Source organism: Hetaerina americana, unplaced genomic scaffold (assembly GCF_022747635.1).
Source record: "Hetaerina americana unplaced genomic scaffold, ioHetAmer1.1.p SCAF_7, whole genome shotgun sequence".
Lineage (NCBI taxonomy): Eukaryota > Metazoa > Arthropoda > Insecta > Odonata > Calopterygidae > Hetaerina > Hetaerina americana.
In genome coordinates, this window is record NW_027287316.1 from 82028265 (window position 1) to 82052121 (window position 23857).

A 23857-nucleotide genomic window follows, 5' to 3' on the forward strand; every position below is an offset into this window, starting at 1 on the left:
TCTGTTTTAAAATTCAACATTTATTACTTCATTCTCATCAATACTCAAGACAATGAAATTATAAAATAAGTTGGCCAGAGGAAATATCAAATTTTCTTTGATTGACCTTGTTACTATTCGATCATATCGGATCACAGAACTGACAGACCATAAAATCAAATCTCAAAGTTTCACGGGTCCCTTGGTAAACAAAAGTACATTTTCCATTAATTGATAAAATTCAACAAAACGTGCCTTTCATCATTGCAAAGGTCTTTATGCTGAATTGAGCAAAAGAGTACAACTGAACATGATGCAGGACTACTAATCTCTAACTACCATATTCCCCATCAGGAGTCGCCTGAACACATTTCTGGTGGACAATTGACGGTCCAATCTCCTCATACTCTTGGCGTGATATCCACATATCTTGGAAGGAAGACAATGATGACAGGATTGAGCCTCCAACCCAAGCAGATGGAACAGCACTGGAGGAATATCCTCCATTCTCTGGAATGTCTTTTACATTCACAGACATAGATAACCCCTAAAAGAAGAAAAGGACCCAAGTGAATTTTTGCTCATGAAATCAACAATAAACTGCTCACTGTAAGACCTTTCAGAATTAAATATTAACATATTTTCCCATCGATAACACATGTGTTGTATATTCACAAATGGTCAGATGGTCAAAAAAATTACGATGCACATTATGAAATGAAAATTGAAAACATCCAAACATAGACATATTTTTATACACACTATGTATAACTTTTACACGCATATATATATATATATACATATATATATATATATATATATATATATATATATATATATATATATATATATATATATATATACACACACACGAAAATAAATAAATATATATATATACAAAAATAAAAAATATATATATACAAAAATAAAAAAAAATATATATATATATACATTCAAACACGAAATCCTGCCAAACGGCGAATAAATACTCATATATACAGAAACAGATATAAGGAAAAGGGATAGGAACACACATAAAGGACGAACACAATAGAGGTGGTGAAGGCGGAATCGAACGGATCACAAGAGTAAAAATATTTCCTAGACCGGGATTTGAACTCTGGATCTTTCAACTTGCTATATATATATACATATATATATATATATATATATATATATATATATATATATATATATATATATATATATATACATATATATATAAAAATACATAACATACATAATACATAACATATATAATACATATCTGTGGGTCTAATATGTCGCCAAGCGCCGCGATCTCAGGGTAAATTACGTTTCCTCGATAGCTCAAGTGGTTAAGAGCATCCGCCCGGCAAGTGGAAAGATCCGAGGTTCGAGTCCCGGTCAAGGAAATATTTTTACTCTTGTGATCCGTTCGATTCCTCCTTCACCACCTCTATTGTGTTCGTCCTTTATGTGTGTTCCTATCCCTTTTCCTTATATCTGTTTCTGTGTATATGAGTGTATATATATATATATATATATATATATATATATATATATATATATATATATATATGTATTTATATATATATGTATATATATATATAGCAAGTTGAAAGATCCAGAGTTCAAATCCCGGTCTAGGAAATATTTTTACACTCGTGATCTGCTGGATTCCACCTTCCCCACCTCTCCTGTGTTCGTCCTTTATGTGTGTTCCTATCCCTTTTCCTTATATCTGTTTCTATATAAATGAGTATATATATATATAATAATAATAATAATAATAATTTTATTTCCCCAATTGACAATTACATAGTATGGTACAAAATATCATACAATTATGTAATCGTATAGGGTACGTCAAGAAGTACAGTAACTGGATTACTAGCCAGAGAAAAGAGAATAAAATTACACCTACACATATAGTTAAGGATTTACACAATATAAAATTAGAATTACCCAGAATTGAAGTAGTCGTTCACACTGTAAAAACATTTTTCATTTAAGTACATATATAAGTTATTTTTAAAAATAGAGAGTGATTTCTCATTTTTTAAACTAATGGGAAGCCTGTTGAATATTTGGATGCACAGAGAACGAGGTCCCTTGGACATCATTGTCATGCTAGCAGTCACTACACACAGATGATTTCTTGTCCTAGTCCCATAGGCGTGTGTGCCATTATTTGATGGGAATAGAGGCATGTTCTTTTTTACAAAAATTATCGAATTATAAATAAAAACACTAGGGACAGTTAAGATGCCAAGGCTTTGAAAGAGAGCTCTGCAGTGGGCTCTATAGGGTATATTGCACATGGACCTAAGCAATTTCTTTTGAATAATAAATATTTTATTTAACTTTGTTGATGACCCATTGCCCCAGATTATGATACAAGAGAATAAAAAAGACCATAGTAGAGCGTTTTCAAAACATCCATACTAACAGTATGTTTCAGAATTGAAAGAAGATAGTACACAGAATTTAATTTTTTACTTAGATTTATGATATGCAGGTCCCATTTCAGGTATTTATCAAAATATATTCCCAAAAATTTGTACTCATCAATAATTTTACAGTTATTTGACATAGGCTGAGACGTACTTTTATCAGAATGACAGGTTTTTGCAGAGAAAATCATGGCCTGAGTTTTTGTTTCATTAAGAATAAGGTTATTCCCATAGCACCACATGCCCATGTCCTGAATAATGGCTTTACCTAGAGTCATCAAATCTTCAAAGGATTTCTGATTCAGCACAAAGCTCACATCATCTGCAAATAAGACACAGTTACCGAGAGGATTTACACGTAATTTTTTGGGTAGGTCATTTATATAAATGAGAAATAAAGTTGGACCCAACACTGACCCTTGAGGAACACCTTTTTCAACACCTAATGGTGAAGAGAAGAAGGTATTCCCATTCTTCTGGACAGCTACCCTTTGTTGCCGATTTTTGAGGTATGTTCCCAACCATTGCTGTGCTTTGCCTCTAATACCTATTTGGTCACATTTGAACAAGAGTTTATCATGCTCAACCATATCAAATGCTCTGGACAAGTCAAAGAATACACCCATTACTTTCTGCTTGGAGTTAATTTGTTGTATGATCGTGTCAACTGCATTGAAAATTGCCTGCTCTGTTGACTTCCCTTTTCTGAAACCAAATTGTTTTGGGGATAGCAGGTTATTGCCTTCAAGGAATTCTGTCAGCCTTTTATTTAACACATACTCAAATATTTTACCTAGCTGGGGGATAATAGATATGGGCCGATAATTTCCCACATCATTTTTTTTTCCTTTGTTTTTATAAACTGGTATTACCTTGGATACTTTTAGTGCGTCAGGATATGTGCCTTCTCTCAGACTCTGATTTACAAGTAAGAGTAAGGGACTTAAAATTTCATCTATACAATTATGAATTATTTTTCCTGATATACCATTTATATCAGTTGAGGCTTTCTTTCCTACCTTGGTAATGTGTGAGCAAAGCTCTGAAATGCTGCATGGTTTAAGAAAAATAGACTTGTAAGATGTAGTAAAGGAGATATTGATATCATGAGGAGGTTCTTGTACATTAACCATTGGTAGCTTTAAAAAGGAACTATTGAATTCGTTTGCCAGTTTTATTGGATCCACCGGTTTATTTTTATCATTCCTAAATTGATCTGGTAACTCCACAACATTAGATCTAGAATTTTGTTTAATAATATGCCATGCCATTTTTGTGTTATTGGTTGCATTTAAGATTAGTTTATCATTATATTCTTTCTTTGACTTCTTTATCATAATACGGTACAGCTTTTTTAAGTTAGAATATTCATGGTTCAGTGTGTTATCTGCAGAGGACATATTATATTGCGATTTTATCCTTAATACCCTGGACAAATGTCTAATTTCTGGTGTGATCCAGTTTTTTTGAATGGGTTTAGGGTGCTTAAATGGTATAAGGGGAAAGGCTGATTCAAAGTGAAACAAAAACGTTCTGTAGAACAGGTCAAAGTTAATGTTCAGGGAGTTATTTTCATTCAACAACTTCCAATTCTCTTGACTCAAGAGAAGTTGAAAGTGGCTGACATTAGAGTCACTAAAGACTACACACATTACTAAACACATTAGAGTCACTATATATATATATATAGTACAATACACAGTAACACACAATATAGAAACAAAAAAAGAAGAACACTCACACGTTATTTCTTGATATTTCGACGGAAACAATCCGTCTTCCTCTGAAGATATAGAAGTAATGACTGCTGGAGTTGTTGAGGTGAGGGGTGCGAGAGAAAGGGAAGGGGGCCAGGAGAAGGGGAGAACGGGAGGCGAAGGAGGGGTGAGGGTGGGCTTCCACAAAGTAACAATTTTAGGCCACTCCCATCAGTGAACGACATTGAGGCATATATATATATATATATATATATATATATGAGGCATATATATATATAAATATTTTTACTCTTGTGATCCGTTCGATTCCGCCTTCCCCACCTCTATTGTGTTCGTCCTTTATACGTGTTCCTATCCCTTTTCCTTATATATGTTTCTGTATATATGAGTATTTATTCGCCGTTTGGCGGGATTTCGTGTTTGAATGTGTATTTGGCCAATGTGGCTCATCTCTTTCTTCTGGCTATGCGTGCCACGAAACGCACTGTTCTTTTCCTGTATGATGTTGTATGAATTCTAACCACTGTCCTTTCCTCTTGTGTATTGTCTATTTCTCCTTTGGTGGGTGAAACAGCCCCCTGACGCCATCTCTTGGCTAAAGAATCGGGGCGCTTGGCGACATATAAGACCCACGGATCTCAGGGTAAATTACATATCCTCGATAGCTCAAGTGGTTAAGAGCATCCGCCCGGCAAGTGGAAAGATCCGGTGTTCGAGTCCCGGTTGAGGAGATATTTTTACTCTTGTGATCCGTTCGATTCCGCCTTCCCCACCTCTATTGTGTTCGTCCTTTATACGTGTTCCTATCCCTTTTCCTTATATATGTTTCTATATATATATATATATATATATATATATATATATATATATATATATATATATATATATATGTGTGTATATACAGATGCGCGACCTCTATACACATTCAAGGTAACTATGCAGCTCTGGGCGCGCGGTATCTATACAAAGTCATGGGAGTCTACAAAGTTCTGGGTGCGCATTAGACATAAGGTGCTCGTTACTGATGGGAAAATACAGTACTAAGACATTGCCTCGAATGAAGACTGTCAAAGAAGCTTGTTATCCTGTTATCATTTTCAAATATCTCAGAGACATTTTTAAATATCTTTGAGCATGCTTGGCTCTGCTGCTTGGAGAGTTCATTACAAACAGTAAATGCCACGGATTAAGTGCCATCTTGGATTTTGTGTTTATATGGAGTGCAATCAAGTTGGCGTTGCTGCCACGGACACAACTGGGAGAAACTGTAGCCAAACCAAGACGCGTGTTGTTAATGGAGAAATAGCTCATCAACCAGGAAACAAAGCAAAATGGATTTTTTGTAGAAACTGGAATATGTTCACTAAATTTTTCTTTGTTCTCACTTTTTGAAAGATCTGTAGGTTATTTGGATTGGTGCCCCATGCTATGACTCGCATGTCGATTGAAATATTTGTTACTGTGGAGGTGAGGGCTATTGGATATTAATTTTAATGAGAACATAGATATTAGCATTACATAGTAATGGCTAATAATATCACCTAGTTTATTTAAGTCCAAAACTTAAGCTTAGCTTTCAAATGTGCATAGTAGCAGTGACTAATAATTTAACAATTATTTATTTAGTAACAGTCCTTGAAAATCTTAGAAAGAAACAACCCTGTGATCCATATGAAATGACATCTCTGGTCACCATGCAGATGCAAAGGTTGCTAAAACAATATGGAGTGTTAATCCTTGGCAGGCATTCTTTTAACACCAACTTACCTCAGGCTTACCTCAGCCTCATAAAGGCTAGTTGCATGGTTTTATCAAGGAAAACTTTTTCTAGCCACATAGAATTGTATACTATGGGATTACACTATAGTAAATCAAGTAATTATAATATGGTTGTGATCATTACTGAGTGCACTACAGAACAAGTGTGATGGAACGAGGTGAGAATCAAAAGAAAATTATGGTAATGTGTTTCTCCTTCTGCGACAGAGTGATGGGGAAAGGAATGTCGAAGTCATAGATATTGATGGGACACAGGTGAGTAAGAAAGGCGGGGAAGGGGGAGAATAGGTGTGTCGGACGAAATGAAGTATAGCAGAAAATAAGGGGAATTAATAAATGGTTCACTGAAACATGGGATTTAAGGCATTCTGGGTCTGTGTCTGCAAAGACTTACAAGTGTGGTAGTGCAAAGTACTTGTACCCATTAAATACCTACTTCAGTCAGGAGACCAATGTTGATAATAACACAGTAATTAGCAAGTGGTCAAGAGTGCCTCGTAATTCACCACCATCAACTGAGAGATGATGGCTAATGGACCATTGTTTTTAGTGCTCAGAAATTCCGAGTGAGGCATTTATCCACACTTGGAAACTACTCATGAATTTTCCTTGCTCACCGTGGTTTTATTGGCGTGCTTGTAGATTTCCATTCTCAACCTTTCTGCAAGGCCGGGAAACCGACAGTTCCCTCCTGAAAGGTAAATATTCTCATAGAGAGTTTTCTGTAGCTGGATCAGGTCCAAGTCCAGTTGCATTGCTGGTGCACTGCTTTTGAGGCCAGGCATTTCTTGAGATTGAAGCTTTTCAATGGAGAGGGGAACAGCTTGATGGAGAGCAGGCGAATCTGGTTGTCCAATCAATTCTGGTTGGAAAAGGCTTTCTGGAACTTTGAAACGCTCAAAGTCTATGTTCACCACCTGGAAAATATTTAGGAAAAAATTGGCCATTTCCTTAATTTTGCGAAGGTAAAGGAATGGATTTGCATCTTTTGAAGGAAAGAATTGGTGGTACACCAAAAAAATGTATAAGAAAGGGGAAAATGATTTGAAAGGAAAGGATGGACCAAGAAAGTGATGGGAAAACGTAATCAAGGAGATGCACAGGACAAGGAATATTACAGGATTGTCAGGGATAGAAGAGATTGAACGAAATTATGTATAAATATGATGGAGGTGAAATAAGTAGGTAAGGAATAGGATAGCAAGGAAGAAATCAGCAAAGGGATATGAGTTTTTTGTAGTAACTTAAAATTAGACTTCTTTTTACTTTGCCTACACCACCAAGGTCAGATGATACATGATATGGAGGGTGTGTGAGTAATATAAACTTATATCTTTACACTTAATCACTGGAGTTTACCTGCCCATCTGGCAACTCATACGTCTGTGTTATGTTTTTTCCCAAGCTTGAAGGAAGGCCTCTCAGTTCAGCATTCATCCTTGCTACTTCCTGATTGTAATCAGAGGACACATAGCAGTAATTCTCCTTGATCTTCCGGGCAACAACCTCCCAAACTCCGCTCTTGGCATCACCACTTGCACTCCCATATCGAGACTGCCTCCTCACACACTTCTCCCCACACTTTGAAGCGAGGGACTTGGCTAAGTAGTCTGTCAAATCTCTTCCACCAAAGTTTAAGCGTGTGATAGCCTTGGAGATGGAATAACCTTGAATTATAAACAAAGTATCTCTTAGAAGATTGCTCAAATCCATTTAAATTAGGAACTTTAGAATGATAATTAAAACATTTCCACATGCTTAAATCTGAAATTATTCAAGCCTCGGGATTCCAATAATCCAATCAGATAGTTTTCAATAGTCTCCCAGCTTGAGGCAGGTTTTTCATAGGCCCTGGCACTACACGTCACTGTACTCACTAGCCCTAACTTACAGACACAAACTATTCTCAAACCCCATTATTGATATTTTAATAACTCATTCGTTAGCTCATTATGCTTCCTACTTCCCTTAATTCCATCCAAAATGCATTTCCTCCCTTCCTCTCTCTACCTCATTTCCCGGGATTCTCCCTTCTATTACCACTTTCAGTATCCCATTGCCTCTCAATATTCTCAGCATCCCCTTGTCCTGCCTTCTTTGAATTCCTTCCAACAGCCACCTTTCTTCCAATACCAAATCTAGGACTAAAAACTTGGTTTTCCTTTCAATCCATTGAATAATTCTTCATTCCCACATCTAATAAACGTCCTATCTACACTTATCCCTCTAGCCATTACGACCAAGTTTCTGAACCCTACGAAACTATGCTTCATATTAAAGTTTTCTTGAGTCTTATCTTTTCATCTTTACTGAAAGCTGCCTCTCATCCAGTCATACCTCTTTGTAAATGCTTAGCTACCTAAAACAGTTCTTCTGTTGAAGCCACCACCACTTGGCCCACCCTCATTCAAAACATTTACCAAATAAGGGACGTGTTTCACCCATATTAATCTTTATCCTCTTACTTAAATGTTCAGCTTAGCTTAACTACTTCATGAGGATCTCATTACCTTAGTTTTCTTGTGATAAATTCTCATCTTAAACCTGTCACACACATGATTCTGTTATACGCTAAGCAATGCCTGCAACTCATTGGCTGACCGACTAACTAACCCTTGGTCATCTGCAAATTTAACTGATTTGAAGAGTCAGACTCCTACTTTCACTCCTACCACCATCTCTTATCATTTTCTCTGCACATATTTATTCAGCCTTAGTCCAAAAACAGCACTTTTTGGCCTTTACATCAGACTATTAGGAATGATTAAAATGGACAAGATTACAAACGGCCAAGCCCTATGTGGATGAAAACCCACCCAGGCATGAATAGAACCCAATACCCTTGGATTGGCTGGACGTTACCCTGCTGCCACCATGGCCAGCATATATGCTGAAAAGAGCAGATGATAATGGATATCCCTCTCTTACTCCCCTGCCTAGCAATGCCCATCATGACCTTTCATTCCATATCCTTGCCTGTGCTGTCTGAAACATAGATAAGTTGTCTATCCCTCTTCTCTGCTTCAATCTTTTGCAAAATGTTCAACAATTTCATCTATTTTACTCTGTTGAAAATACAATCCTAAAAATCTTCATTCCATGTGCACAAGTATCTCTTATTCCTTCTCTAGCATGTTACTAAGGTACAAGGAAAAGTATACATTCTAGAAACTTTATATAATTGCAATATTTATTTTACTGAAGTGACTGCTGAACCATACAAGTTTTCTAGCTGAAACAACTGCCAAAAACTCCTATATTTGGGAATGATGAACAATCTTATTAAACATGCTGAACTTCAAATGCAAGCTTAAATCAAAAACTTATTTTTAAGAAAGCAGTGTATTCAACTGCATAGTTACCCTTATAAATTGGAACACAATACGTCAGATCATGGCCCGAGTCGAGAACAATCCCATCAAGATTTCCCGTAGCATACATAAACAGCACCTGGTGAATGCCAATGTAAATTGCAGGAGGATTGAAGCTCTCAAACATCACCTTGATATGGAAAAAAACAGAGGGACCTTTCCTTTATGATTAATTTCCAAGAACCACAGGTATAAAAATTCAATTGCCATTTATAATTTATTTTCAAAAAAGTTAAATTAATGCATTGACTTGTAAATGCATGAGATACACCAAGAATTACCTTATTATTTATTCAAATACCCTTGAGGTAAATAAATTATTGTTTTCATAATGAATATTAGGGAATAGATAGAAAGCATACAAAGTTATCTTCACATCAATAAACCCATGACTAAGTAAGAAGACGACAAATTATACTTAAACCTTGTTAAAAGAGGAAACTGCAATAGATTATAAAAATTTCATAAATTTGTCATATGCAGTAGACTCTCTTATCTGCCGAGTGATGGACTAGACTCAAGTTGAATAAGGTAATGGATGACTGATCTGTAAATACATTCAATATTTGATTTCCTTGATGAGTATCTCAAACCAAATAAATTTTGATTATTTTTGTATCTTTTTTATGATAAAATAAAGGACTATTAATGAGCAAAAAATATTTTGAATGTGACATGCTCTAACTCTTGAGCAGTGGGTAATGTGCTTGTACAAATGCATGGGCAACTGTGGGAGAGGTGTTCTCATATACTCGGCCCTCTCCCTCTCTCTCCCAGGCCCAAGAGTCCCTTCTGATCTTCATGGCTGGAACCCTTTCTTCCTGAGAGAGGCTCGACTCCATCTCCCTAACTGGTTCTTCACTTGCTCATCAAGGCTTGCCCATTCCAATGTCAGCATCATGAAATATGACCACTCTTCGCCATTGCTCACCACTTTCAATAATCAAAGATTATGCAAACACAGTAATCAACTCGAAGGTCAGTTTGGTAGATGATGGTAGAGTTCACCCACTACTAAACCCTATACGGCGTGTGAAATGTACATATCAGGGTAGGGGAGCCAGTTTCTTTCCCTGTGCTGGTTGTGGTTTTCCAGGAAGAACTAGTACCCAAAGAATCACGTAGCTTGGGTGGAGCTGAGGATACCCAGAGAGGCTACCTTTACCCTAAGAAGAGAGGTAAGACATTTCTTCTGCTCACAGATGCAAGTAAACAATCATGATGCTGCATTTGGCTGGTTAAATTACTCAGCCTCTTGAATTTTGAGATAATTTGGGACCCAATACACTGCTACCATCTTATAACCACGATCCAATTTTAATTACAGCTTGGAATCCCATCATGCCACACATTTTGTTTATAATGATGGTGTATGTACTTTCTGAGCTGGCACAAGGTGGGCAGGATTGTCTCTTTCCCATGATTATGCATTACCAAACTGTTTTCCTTCAGTCCCCACAACCCTAGAGGCAAGAAGGCATCCATGAGGGTAAGTCAATAATTAACTCATAAACAGTTGCAAGGCAAACGTAGGAGCAGTGATGAAAATTTCACTGATAACACTGAGAATTTGTTCTGCCACTCTTCTGTTATGTAAAATATGAGTTCTTTTCATGTGACCATCAAAATTTTCAACTATCTGCCCCCAGGCATAAAATCTGATCCTCCTAGGAGTATTTACTTATTCAAGACATATTTCAAGCATTTTCAGATACACGCTATCATAGTGTGGAAGAGTTTCTGCAGTCTTTGGAACACTGAAACAGCTGATTGTTTGTTCTCTGACCTATCCAATATTTTACTTTATAAAGTCCTGGGAGCAATAAATATTATTATTATTTGGGTATTGGTAAACCTTATTGGATATTCAATTGATATTACTTACTGTCAGGGAACCAAGAAGGTAGGCATAATATGTAAATTTCATGCATACTTTTTTGTATTCACCCTAGGGAGAGAATGAGACTAAATTAAACATAAGGTAGCAGTTGAAAAGAGATTCCGGTCAAATGACGGAGAGCCTGCTGCAGTTGCTCCTTTATGGCCCCAATCAAGGCAGTTTACTCCTAGGCAAGTAGTTACTCCAAATGATGGAGAAACGAGTGAGAATCGCAGATATTTATTACTTTAAGCACTGATCTACCAGTTTAGGTAGATTTTTGATGGACCCAGATACTATCAACAGCCATATCTAAGCCCCGCTTATTATGACATTAACTTCCCATCAATTCCAATCGAACAGTATCTATTTCCTTAATTCATTTCATTTCTGCCTCCCTTCATTCCATCAGCATGTCTAAATGTTCATTTCCCTCTGCCTTTCTTTCCCAACATTTGTCCCTCCTGGCAAAGTTCCAAAGTCTCTCAATATATTTTCTGAATCTAAACTTTTCCAGTATTGCTTGAATTCCTCCCAACAACATTCCCTCTTCCCTACTATGCCCTGCACCTACTGATTTCTTTCCATGCCCATCCATTTTATTTTGCCCATCATTCTCCACATCTTAAAAGCTTCCAATCTACATTTATCTTGTTTTGGCTTCAATTACCAAGTTCCTTAACCATACAAACTATGCTCCACACTGAAGTTGTCACACAAAATATGTCAATATCAAAACAGGCTTTGAAAAATTAAAGGTGTTAACATAGCAACATACTGGGAGATGGTACCTGGCACATTTTCTCACGGTTGATGATTGGCACAAGGGGAGCCTCAGTTAACAGCATAGGGTGTTCCTCTGGATTCACACGAAGGTGCTTGCTGAATATATGCTCCCAGATTTTTGCCATGTCATCCCAATTATCAACCATTCCATGATACAGAGGGCGTCGAAGGTTTAGTATCTTATTCCCTTTCAGTTCAGCCTCACTTCCAATGTAGAAACTTTTCAAGTCTGGTATTCTCATCGCTACCTGAAAGTTGCAAAGAAAGTCATGAAACATCATATTTATACTTTACACATCAGGTTTCACTTCGTGGAATCGTTTGTTGTCCATATTAAATTGATCATTCTGCTATTAGCAAAGGTCAGGATGCATAGACTGAAGAAGATGACACTCCTACCTTCACTCAAAGAGTTTGTATTCATTATCATATAAAACATTTAATCTGATAAAAGCCAAAAAAAATGCAATGGAGTGGGAGGGCCTCTGACGGGAGCCCACCCCATGTTTAACCTGACCACTAACATGCGAGAGCAAGGGGGCAAGAGTACCATGGCATGAGCTCAACCGTCCAATCTCAATCTGGGCTCAACATTGCGTTAATTTGGTTTTCTAACAGGAACAAGTATGTCAATGCGGCTAGGACCTTGCCCCTGATATGAAGCCTTACATGGACACCTTACTGAGCCAGAGTTCTTACAAGGACCACTTCACAGGCCTTGGTGACCATTTTTTTGGGCAAAAGCTTTATTTTAAAGACATTTCAAAACATAATTGAAAAAGTGAGGACAATGTTACCTTCTGATTAGATTCACTTGCAAAAGGTTTGAGCACAGCAAGTTATATAGAGGCGAGAAGAAAGCAGAAATTTCAAAATTACCTTGGTACATATTTTATTCTTCAATCTCACCGATTTTTTTATGCAATTTTCACCTTTCATAACAGAGCTCAAGTTGTACTGGAACAATGATGCGAATAATTCTGCAGAGGAGTCTTCAAGATCATCGATTACTCTCTGTCAATGCATAATCTTTTCATGAGATCATTTAGAATATGCAAATGGTAGTCCCGCTCCTTACTCTTACTTTTCTCTGAACAAACTCAACCAAATGAAGCCAATCAGAAGAGAAGAATATTTTCCCTGTTTACATTTGGATATTTAAAAAAAAAGCTGACCTGACAAAAAAGGTAGCCATCACTTTTGAAATGATTAATGTGTAATAACTATGGCAACTGAATTTGAGTTACTAATACCAGTGATTGCTACGCCAATATCCTTTTAACAAGAAGGCATACGGGATATCTGGACAATTGGATTTTATCAAATTCCAATTGGCCAGGTTTTAAATGGGATATTATCTTCCACCATGATGAGGATATCCTTGGCTGGTGTAATGTTTACTCTCACCAAGGCTATCATTAGCATAGCCAATGAGGACCCTGCTACCCCAATGGACCACGTCTCTCATACTTAGAGGGATCCACACATAAAAAAAACCATAAACACAGTAATCAACCCGAAGGTTGGTTTGGTAGGTGATGGTAGAGCTCACCCAATACTACGCCCAATGGAATGTGTAATTCACACATCAGGGTAGGGGGCCAGTTCCTTTCCCTGTGCCAGTTATGGTTTCCCAGGAAGACCTGATACCCGAAAGATCACATAGCTTGGGTGGAGCCGCAGGTGCCCAGAGACTTGCCCAAGAATTGAAGCCAGGACCCTCCCCTGGACTACTGCAACCTGGTTTCACATATATATCCACATAAATGCTTTCAAATGTGCTGCCTCCCATTGTAACTTATAACCTTGGTGCAGGCCATTTCAGTCCCCACTCTTAATGTCCTCTTGGTTTCTGCCATTCTGTGATTGATGCCTGTCAACATTCTCCCCTTCCACTCCATGTAGCCTCCAAGCAAGGTGGCAGAGGATTCCACACACTCAAATTTCTCTCCCTGGAGTACAATATGTTTCTCTTCAGCTTCTCTGCACACAATCTCAATTGTCTGTGTAAATGGATACTTGGTCAAGCGCAGATAATCAAAATACACCAAAAATATTACCGTTATATAAACTGATATGTATACTGAAACCCTCCTTTTTCATTCCTTGCGATTACTTTGTGTTTTTTTAGCAATGGAAAGTATATTTTATACCCATTTATATAAAATAGTGGAATTATAGTTTTACCAGAACACGGAACTATTATCGAGTAAAGAGTAGGAAGTATTTTCTCAGAAAACTAAAGAAAACACATGCCCAGGAAAAAAGCAAATGACTGGCAAAAGATGAAAATTGACAAAGGATAACTAGTATGGAATCATACTTGCCGTATGATATACCAATTAAAATAATGCTGTGTATATAGTTATTGATTTATTTTGGCATAATAAAACCATGTATTTGTTCTTGCCTTAAAGGAGAATATTGAATTCTTGGGGCTAATGCATGTAAGGAAAATAACAATATGATAAAGTATGGGGACGGTACAAAAATTTTCAAATTAAAACATTAAATGCTATCAACAAATTTTGATTTTGTGACAAAACTTCAAAGAATGCAGAGGTATTTCAAACTTGTATTTTTTATAAAGTATATCAAAATTTCACATCCTTTAATTATCTTTACCATTGTTATTTCATTAATATTTTGAAGTGCTTTAAAGAGAATTACGCTGATAATCTATGAAACAGATCTTCTGCACAAGGAGATAATGAAGAGTTTACTGTATATACACGGGTTTTGATTTTCTTAGCATTAACTTTTGTGTTCCTGGAAGTAGGTACATGATGTATTATGCTCCAAGGCTACATCAGGATAGCTGGATTATCTGTTTTCATTGGAATGCAATCTTTGATGTTGCAAGAGCATATTCATTTTCTGCCCATTCAACTTAATTCCTTTGCTGCTCATTCCTTGCTCTTCTTCCATTGCCCCTTCCAAGCTACTATTTTGTCACAAAGACTTCCCTTAAAGCATAACTTTTTAGGGTTACATGACCTCAAGTTTCAACATGGTTAAGGTTTCCATGCTGACAACAGTTTTGCCAGCTATTGCCTCCTGGTGGAATCATTGATGCATCTCTTTTAGTCAGATTTGCATAATCAGCTCAATTGCGACACTCTGTTCTGATTTGCTGATAAAATGAATATCCTTTTCCATTCCTGGAGCACTATTGGAGAACTGTTCTTCCATTGAAATTTACAAGTTTTTTTTGCATTTTTGATAGCCTCAGAAATAAGACTTGTGACTCCATCAAAACATGTTCCAGGCATATAGTAGTATACTTTGACTGCACAAAGAGTGGGCAATATCCTACTAAAACTGAAAGACTTGCATCTCAAACACAATCTATGAAGGAGTATTAACAAATATATCACAGTTGTGGGAGGAGAACTTTGAAGACAATTCATTTTGTTCTTTCAACCATTGAGGAACCTCGTTTGAGCTTAGCCATGGGAGCAAAGGAAGCAATGGTGATCTCAAAGGAACCTCATTAACCACCCAAGGCTCATTTGTGAGGTGATTGAAATTCCAAAACATCCAGCAAATATCAACAGAGAGGGCAGTTACCATTTCCACTTGTCGAAAAGAATTTTTCAAAACCACCTATAATAAAGTGCATCATCACCATCAATCTTCCTACATAAGGATAGCCAAAATGAACACAATGACCGGAAGAAACCATCTGAAGAGTTGGCAAAATTGCTATCGATACAGAAACAACAAATGCAAACAAACTCAATATAATACAGCCTCTGCTAACAATACACCACTTAAATATTTATTAGGGCTAGTCAGAGGCGCAAACTATCGTATCCCGGTAGTGTTTTGGCCCAACACCGTCAAAGTAGTAGGGACATAAGGAGAAGAATTGCGCAAGGCAAAGAGGCTTTCACAAGGAGGAGGGAGTTGATAACAAGGATGTTGAGTAAGGATATTATGAAAAGACTGGTAAAAACTTTGATATGGAGCGTAGCTATGTACAGCACGGAAACGTGGTCATTGGAGGAGGATAGACGTTGACTGGAGCCTTTTGAAATGTGGGTTTGGAGAAGAATGGAGTAGGTGAAATGGACAGAGAAGAAAACAAATGAGGAAGTACTTGGTATTGTGGGCAAAGAGAGGGGTTTTTTTGGGAGAAATCCTATGGGGCCAGGCAAAGTGGATGAAGGGGGTACTCATCGGCAGTGGGATATTGAAGACTATAATAGAGGGGAGAATGTTAGGCAAACGGGGAAAGGGAAGGAACAGCATAGGAATGTTGGACAGGATGAAGGGAGGACAATGTGGCTCGTATCTTCTTCTGGCTATGCATGCCACGAAACGCACAGTTCTTATCCTTTATGATGTTGTATGATTCCTTTACTACTATCCTTTCCTCTGTGTGTCTTGTCTATTTCTCCTTTGATGGGTGAACCAGCTCCCTAATGCCATCCCTTGGCCAAAGAAGCAAGGCACTTAGTTGCATAAAGCATTGCAGATCTCAGCAACAATTATGTTTCCTGGATAGCTCAAGTGGTTAAGAGCCTCCGCCCCACAAGTGGAAAGATCCAGCGTTCAAATCCCGGTCTAGGTAATATTTTTGCATTTGTGATCTGCTTGATTACGCCTTCCCCACCTCTCCTGTGTTCGTCCTTTATGTGTGTTTCTATCCCCTTTCCTTATATCTGTTTCTATATAAATGAGTATTTGTTCGCCGTTTGGTGGGATATCGTGTTTGAATGTGTGTGTGTGTGTGTGTGTGTATATATATATATATATATATATATATATATATATATATATATATATATATATATATATACACATATTCATATATATATATATATATACACATATTCATATATATATATATATATATATATATATATATATATATATATATATATACACATATTCATATATATATATATATATATATATATATATATATATATATATATATATATACACATATTCATATATATATATATATATATATATATATATAAATAATAACTATTCTTTCATAATGATTAATTTTATCTGAAACATTTCATAGCCTAAGAAAATAGTTACAATGTCAGGAGATGCCTAATACCATATTTTCCCATCGATAACACAAAACTAACTATACAAAAATGTATATCTATATATCTACACAAAAATTTTCAGATGATCGAAAAAAATGACAATGCGCATAATGTAATGGAAATGAAAAAATCCAAACATTTCCATACCTATGAACACGATAACTAGAAGAGTCTAGAAAAAAATTAAGCTGGAAGGATGCCTTTTCAATTGCACTCTATTTTATACAGATTTGCTACTGTTACAGTTATTTCATCTCATAAATCCATGAGGAAAAGAAACATATAATTTATATACTTCATTTAATCTAATGTGTAGTACTTCTTCATTCTAATACATAGTACTTAACGTATACGTAGAGTACATCATATCTTATACAGGTGCGTATAAATATATGATAGGATAGGTAGATCAATCGAATCCAAGAAATTCGTTACCTGAATCACAAAGAAATGAAACAAGTGCATTTATTACCTCTTCAGGCACATCACTGAGTTCACTCTTCGAAATTAACTCCTCCTCTCCTCTTAGCACTGGCGTTGAAATATTGCCTAAGGCTTTTTCAAATCCATTTTTACACAAGTCACTCTGACACCCTGTCAACTTTCCAGGATCCACCGGCTTATTTCTTCATAAGACACTCTTTTAATCCTTACCTATTCTGTGTAGTCTTTCATGCCAGACATCATCCACTTTTCCCAACTAGAACGTAACTTTGATTTAAAAGATTAATTGATAAATAAATCCTGGCAAAGTCGCAATTGCCTTTTGCGTTCGCGAAGTTGATGACTTCTAGCTCAAACATCGCTGGACACGATTTTCTTCTCCATGGGTAATTTTCTTGAGAAAATTCTGAATTACAAAAGCTTAACACGATATGGGTTTGAAATGAACGCCATGTAGGCGACACTTTCATATAACTTGGAGGGTATCTAGACCAACTGAAAGCCGACACTAACAAAGCGAAGTAAAACAAACTAAACAAGAAAATTCTACTTTATTCATTCTCTTTCTTTTAGATTTAATTTGCTGAAAGCCACTGTGTATAGCAAAGAAAAGGGTACACAAACCTATGTCTCTTCTTGAATTACGAATCATAGCGAAAAGGCAATAAGGCGGCATATTGTGTTGGCTTGTAAATGTTGTTTATTTTTTGATCCTTCTGTGGTTTGGAATTAATTTCAATCACCTGGCTCTAATCTTCTGTATAATTATGTTAGATATAGCCACAGGCAATTATGATTTCATTTCATCATTGGTTTTTACCATCTATTAGTGTATGGATACGGACGTATTTTTACACGCATTTATAATAATAATAATTTATTCATTTTTCAAAATCGTACAACCATATTAAATGTCGTCAATATAAATATTATTAACATATAAGCAGAAGTTCTTCCATGCGATGAAGATGATCACAAAAGAATTCATCCAATGAGTAAAGTGGGTGAGCAAGTGACCGGGTATTATAGCCTATTCTTGACACTCTGGATACCGTCAGATTTCAAATGAGTAGGCTGATAGTTATACAGTCGTATGTTCATATCATGAAATGTGTTTTAAGTTGATGGCAATCTACAATAAGTAGTATTTTGATTTGATTTAACTCTTGTGGAGTAGTTATGGAAGTTAGATCTTAATTGGTAAGTTGCTATATTGACTTTCACATGAATAAGAGCCTTAAAGATATATGAACTAAATACAGTCATGATTCCATACCTAATAAAAAAAAGGTTTGCAGGAATCATGTGGTGGTATATTATTAAGATAGCGAATAGATCTCTTTTGTAGTTGCAAAGTTTATTTAACATGTGGACAATGACCCCATAGCTCAACACCATAATTCAAATGACATTGAAAGAAGGCATGGTAAAGTGTTAAACGATACTCATTGGAAATGAGAAAGTTGAGCTTTCTCAACATATAAACAGCTTTACTCAGTTTATTACAGGTCTGACTGGTGTGAGTCTCCCAGTTAAGGTTTGTATCAATATAAATTCCTTATATTTTAAAAGTTTCAACATCAGTTATTTTTGATTTAAGACTGCATACAATATGCTGAGTTTTGTTAGTATTTAAATGTAAATGATTCACATCAAACCATTCCTTAGCCTGTCTTTGTGTAGCACTAGAGCCTACCTTTTCATCTTGTAGATGTTGACATTTTTTCACAAAAGTAGTGTCATCAGCATATAAAACAGATGTAGGTTTCATGTAACAGGGAAAATCATTAATTATGATGATGTAAAGTTTTGGGCCAAACACAGAACCGTGTGGTACACCAGCTTTTACTTTAAGAGCTGCAGATCGACAGCCATCAAGTTCAACCAACTGGTGGGGATCATCCAAATATGACTTCATTAGTTTCAGTGCAATTCCACTTAATACCATAATGTTCTAGCTTTCTTAGTAATATTGAATGATTAACACATTCAAAAGCCTAACTAAGATCACATAGTGTCACCGAGACTGATTCCTTCTCTTTAAATGCATTAATGGCATAATTAATGATGGACTCTACTGCAAAAATTGAAGATTTCCCAGACCGAAAGCCATACTGTGATTTGGAAAAGAGATTATTTGACTCAAAAAAATTACGTATTTGATCTTTCATAATAGCTTCAAAAATTTTACCAAACACTGGGACTATGGAAATGGGGCGATAGTTAGCTAAATCATCTTTATATGTATACGCAGATGCACAGCATCTCTACCCAGTCAATAGAGCTATGAAAAACTGGGCACGGGATATCTGTACAAATTCATGATAGCTACTAAGTTCTGGGTGCGCATTATACATAGGGTGCATGTTATCGATGGGAAAATACGGTAATAGGTAATCCTTTATGAGTAAAAACATACCGCATCAGTGCACTGGACAGAGATATGTGGTATGGACGTCTCTCTGTTGTTTCCGTGAAGTGATATGTGAAGATGGAAAAATTTGAGATTCGAGGAGTGATTAAATACTTTGTAAAGCAAAAGAAATTCATGCCAAATTTCAGAACATTCTGGGGGACTCTGGTCCTTCATATTCAACAATTGCCAAGTGGACAAATGAGTTTAAGTTTGGTCAGGACAGCTTAGATGAAGATTGGCATAGTGATCAGTCAAAATGTGTCAGTACCCCAGATGTGATTGCAAAAGGGCATAAAATGATCTTTGGTCATGGGGACCGCCGACTGGAAGTGCGAGAAATTGCTGAAGCTGTAGGGATGTCATCTGAATGGGCAGATCACATTTTAACTGTAGAATTGGATATGAGAAAATTATCTCCTGCATGGGGGCCACAGGATTTGATGTAGGATAACAAAGCTATAAGAATGGAAATTTCCGAACAATGGTTGACCCATTTTAAGAGCAATCAATAAGATTTTCTGCCCATGGTTGTGATCACAGATGAAACTTGAGTCTACTACCATACCCCAGAGGCAAAATAGCAGTCAAAGAAGTGGAAATATGTTGATTCGCCACCACCAAAGAAAGCAAAGGCAATGGGGTTGGCTGGAAAGGCGATGGCTTCAGTTTTCTGAGATGTAAAAGGGATTCTGCTGAAAGATTATCTTCCCACTGGTCAAACAATTACTGGACAATACTACTCTAACCTCCTGGACCTACTACAACAAAAGATACATGAGAAAAGGCCAGGTTTGGCAATGTAAAATGTCATCTTTCATCAAGACAGTGCATGCCCACACTCATGTGTGGTTGCCATGGCAAAAATACGTGAATTAAGTTGCCTTATTCACCAGATTTGCCTCCATCAGATTATCATCTCTTCTCCAAGCTCAACTTTTCCCTCGTTGGACAGAGATTATTTTCAAACAAAGAGCAAACAGCCATAGTAGACAGGTATTTTACAGGCGTGGAGGAATCTAATTTATGAAATGAGATCAAGACATTGGAACATTGCTGGATAAAGAGTGTTACTGTACAGGGAGGCTGCATTGAAAAATAAAAAAGTTTTACTGAGGTAAGCTGTTTATTTCTCTTCCATTTGAAGAACTTTTCGAATTACCCTCACACATTATATTTTTCAAAGGTGGGAAAGTTCTTCGAGTTGATTCTCCCTTATCACAAGAAGTTATCAAGTAAACTCTGGTTTTTCAAAGTGAGATGAATGTCCACAGTTTTAAAGTTTATGGACTTGCAGGGTCCCAATCCTGAACAGTCAAAGGAGTAAAAATAATGAAAGCAAACATCACTCTCTTGACTAGAATTTGTGAATGAAGAAAAACTTCTCTTCATAACAAGGTATCTCATAAAGTTTTGAAGGGTCACTTTAGCATTGTCGCCAATCTTTAAGGGACTGAACTGCCAGAGTTTACACAGAAGCCATGGTCAAAGTGGAATTCAAACTGATAACCTAAAAAGGGTCAGCATGCAGGTGAATTGCCATCCTGAAAACCTTAGTAGTAACTATTATGTTTTAATTGTATTTTTATGAAGTTTAAAAAGAGACAGAAGATTTCTAAAGTTTTATGGCTTTTAAGTTTACATTTTACAGAACATGGGGAAAGTTTCACAAGAGAAACAATTGTACCATCCTTGAAATTTTGTTGACAATTTTGAGTAAAAAAAATAAATTACCAAAAGTGCAAGATGCAGTTTACTGAGACCCCCGTAAATTAGAGTCCTGTACATATATTTTGCTCAAATAAAAATTACCATGTGCACACCATTCAATATACCTCCTTTTTTTACTTTGAAAATGTTTTTTAGATTGCAGAATCAAATCCTTCATGGAAACTCACCGATTCCATTGGCCTGCCGACAACGGTTGGTACCATAGCCCTTGGATGAGATTCCCCACCCATTCCAACGACACATCTTGTGGCACCATGGTCTATGACCACGGCTGGCTTGTCCAACCATTTCTTCCTTTGGTCAGCCATGTTATTTCAGTGCATCTGAAGACTGGAAGAGATTGAGAAAGTGCTTATTGAGGCACCCTCCAAGTATTGACTGCACAAAAGGTAAGAAGAAGAAAAAAAATAATTAACTTAAAAAACAGGCATCTTTTGAAGGAACACAAGTCACTGAAGACTGCAATATAAGCTAGAAGGGAAGAGAAACAGAAGTAATACAACAAATGACCTGAAACAGTAGTTCAATTCTAGGCGAGCATGAAATTGGTGACATGCAGAGAGAAATGATTCATGTTACAAAGGGCTGATTAATCAGTCATGATCATAATGAATGCATTTTTATTCCAAAAGAAATGATTACTTTGTGAATCCAAATGAATTATATCTGGCCAGAAAACTATGTGAGATCAGTTTTAGTTCCTATTCCAAAAAGGGGAGGGCTACATCATGTGAGGACTACAGGACAATAAGTTTGATATCCCACACAGCTAAAGTTGTTCTCAGGATCATAAACAAAAGGATAGAGAGTAGGGCAAATGATTACTTAGGGGATGATCAGTTTGGGTTTAGGAAGGGGAGAGGTACGCGTGATGCCATTGCAGTAATGAGACTATTGATCGAGAGGAATAGAGAACACAACCAGGAGGTATTTGCCTGTTTCGTAGATTTCAAAAAAGCATTTGATAGAGTGAATTGGTAAAAACTAATGAGTATATTGAAGAAAATAGGAATAGATTGGAGGGAAAGGAGGCTAATCCGCAACCTTTGCATGTCTCAGACTGCTCAGGTGCGGGTGGGGACCGGGGAGTCCAGATGGGCAGTGTTAGGAAGAGGTGTAAGGCAGGGTTGCCCATTATTACCGTTCCTGTTCAATCTGTATGTAGATGAAGTGATTAAAAAGGCATGGGATGAACTGCAGGTAGGAATGAAAGTGGGCAGGGAATTCATGAAATCAGTCAGGTTTGCTGATGGCCAAGCTTTAGTTTGTCAGTCAGCTAAGGGGTTGCAAGCATTGCTGAGTGAATTGGAAATTCAGTGCGACAGCTATGGGATGAGAATCAATATTAATAAAACAAAGGTTATACTATATCCTAGAAAGAAAAATCTAAGCTAAACATTTAAATAGGAGGGCAAAAACTAGAACAGGTAGAACAGTTTACGTTTCTCGGTAGTGTTTTGGACCAACACGGTCAAAGTAGTCGGGACGTAAGGAGAAGAATTGCGCTAGGCAAAGAGGCTTTCACAAGGAGGACAGAGTTGATAACAGGGACATTGAGTAAGGATGTTAAGAAAAGACTCGTAAAAACTTTGATATGGAGCGTAGCTTTGTGTGGCGCAGAAACGTGATCGTTGAAGCAGGAGGATAGACATAGACTGGAGGCTTTTGAAATGTGGGTGTGGAGAAGAATGGAGAAGGTGAAATGGACAGAGAAGAAAACAAATGAGAAAGTACTGGGTATGGTGGGCAAAGAGAGGGGTTTGTTGGGAGAAATCCTATGGAGGCAGCCAAAGTGGATGAAAGGGGATATTGACCGGTAGTGGGATGTTGAAGACTGTAATTGAGGGGAGAATGTTAGGCAAACGAGGAAAGGGAAGGAACAGGATAGGGATGTTGGACGGGATGAACGGAGGAAGAAAGTACTCACAGATGAAGCGGGACCTGATGTAGAGTAGGATGTTGTGTTTTGCTAGGGGCCACAAATTATTTAATTAGTAGCTGTTTCCATCCAAAAACCTACCTTAACAAGTAGATTACCTAATAATTATATATATATATATATATATATATATATATATATATATATATATATATATATATATATATATATATATATATATATATATATATATATATTTATATATATATTTATATCTTGGGAAAGCAACATGACCCACATCAGTTTTCGGTGGGCCAATACAGCCTGCTGATTGCTGTAAGACTGAACCCCTGTTCCAGAGTCACATCACA

General features: G+C 36.8%; 1 protein-coding gene across 1 annotated transcript; it reads right to left on the reverse strand.

The window, feature by feature from the left end:
- Positions 1-310: 310 nt before the first annotated feature.
- Positions 311-21915, reverse strand: LOC139696896 (actin, cytoplasmic-like). The gene is made up of 5 exons (XM_071595777.1): positions 21775-21915; positions 11940-12195; positions 7271-7578; positions 6529-6828; positions 311-526 (listed from the first exon to the last, which is right to left on the reverse strand). The coding sequence occupies exons 1-5, from the start codon at positions 21913-21915 to the stop codon at positions 311-313; spliced, it is 1221 nt and encodes a 406-aa protein (XP_071451878.1).
- Between the last annotated feature and the right edge of the window lie 1942 nt (positions 21916-23857).

What these genes read in the sequence shown, in the direction of transcription:
- LOC139696896 (XM_071595777.1), bottom strand. Translation starts at nt 21,915, where the DNA reads ATGGCTGACCAAAGGAAGAAATGGTTGGACAAGCCAGCCGTGGTCATA. An exon ending in GTGCCAGGTACCATCTCCCA is followed by an intron (nt 7,579 to 11,939) that starts GTATGTTGCTAT and finishes TTATAATTCAAG; the next exon opens with GTTATTCCATCTCCAAGGCT. An exon ending in AGCACGCCAATAAAACCACG is followed by an intron (nt 527 to 6,528) that starts GTGAGCAAGGAA and finishes TTCTTCTTTTAG; the next exon opens with GGGTTATCTATGTCTGTGAA.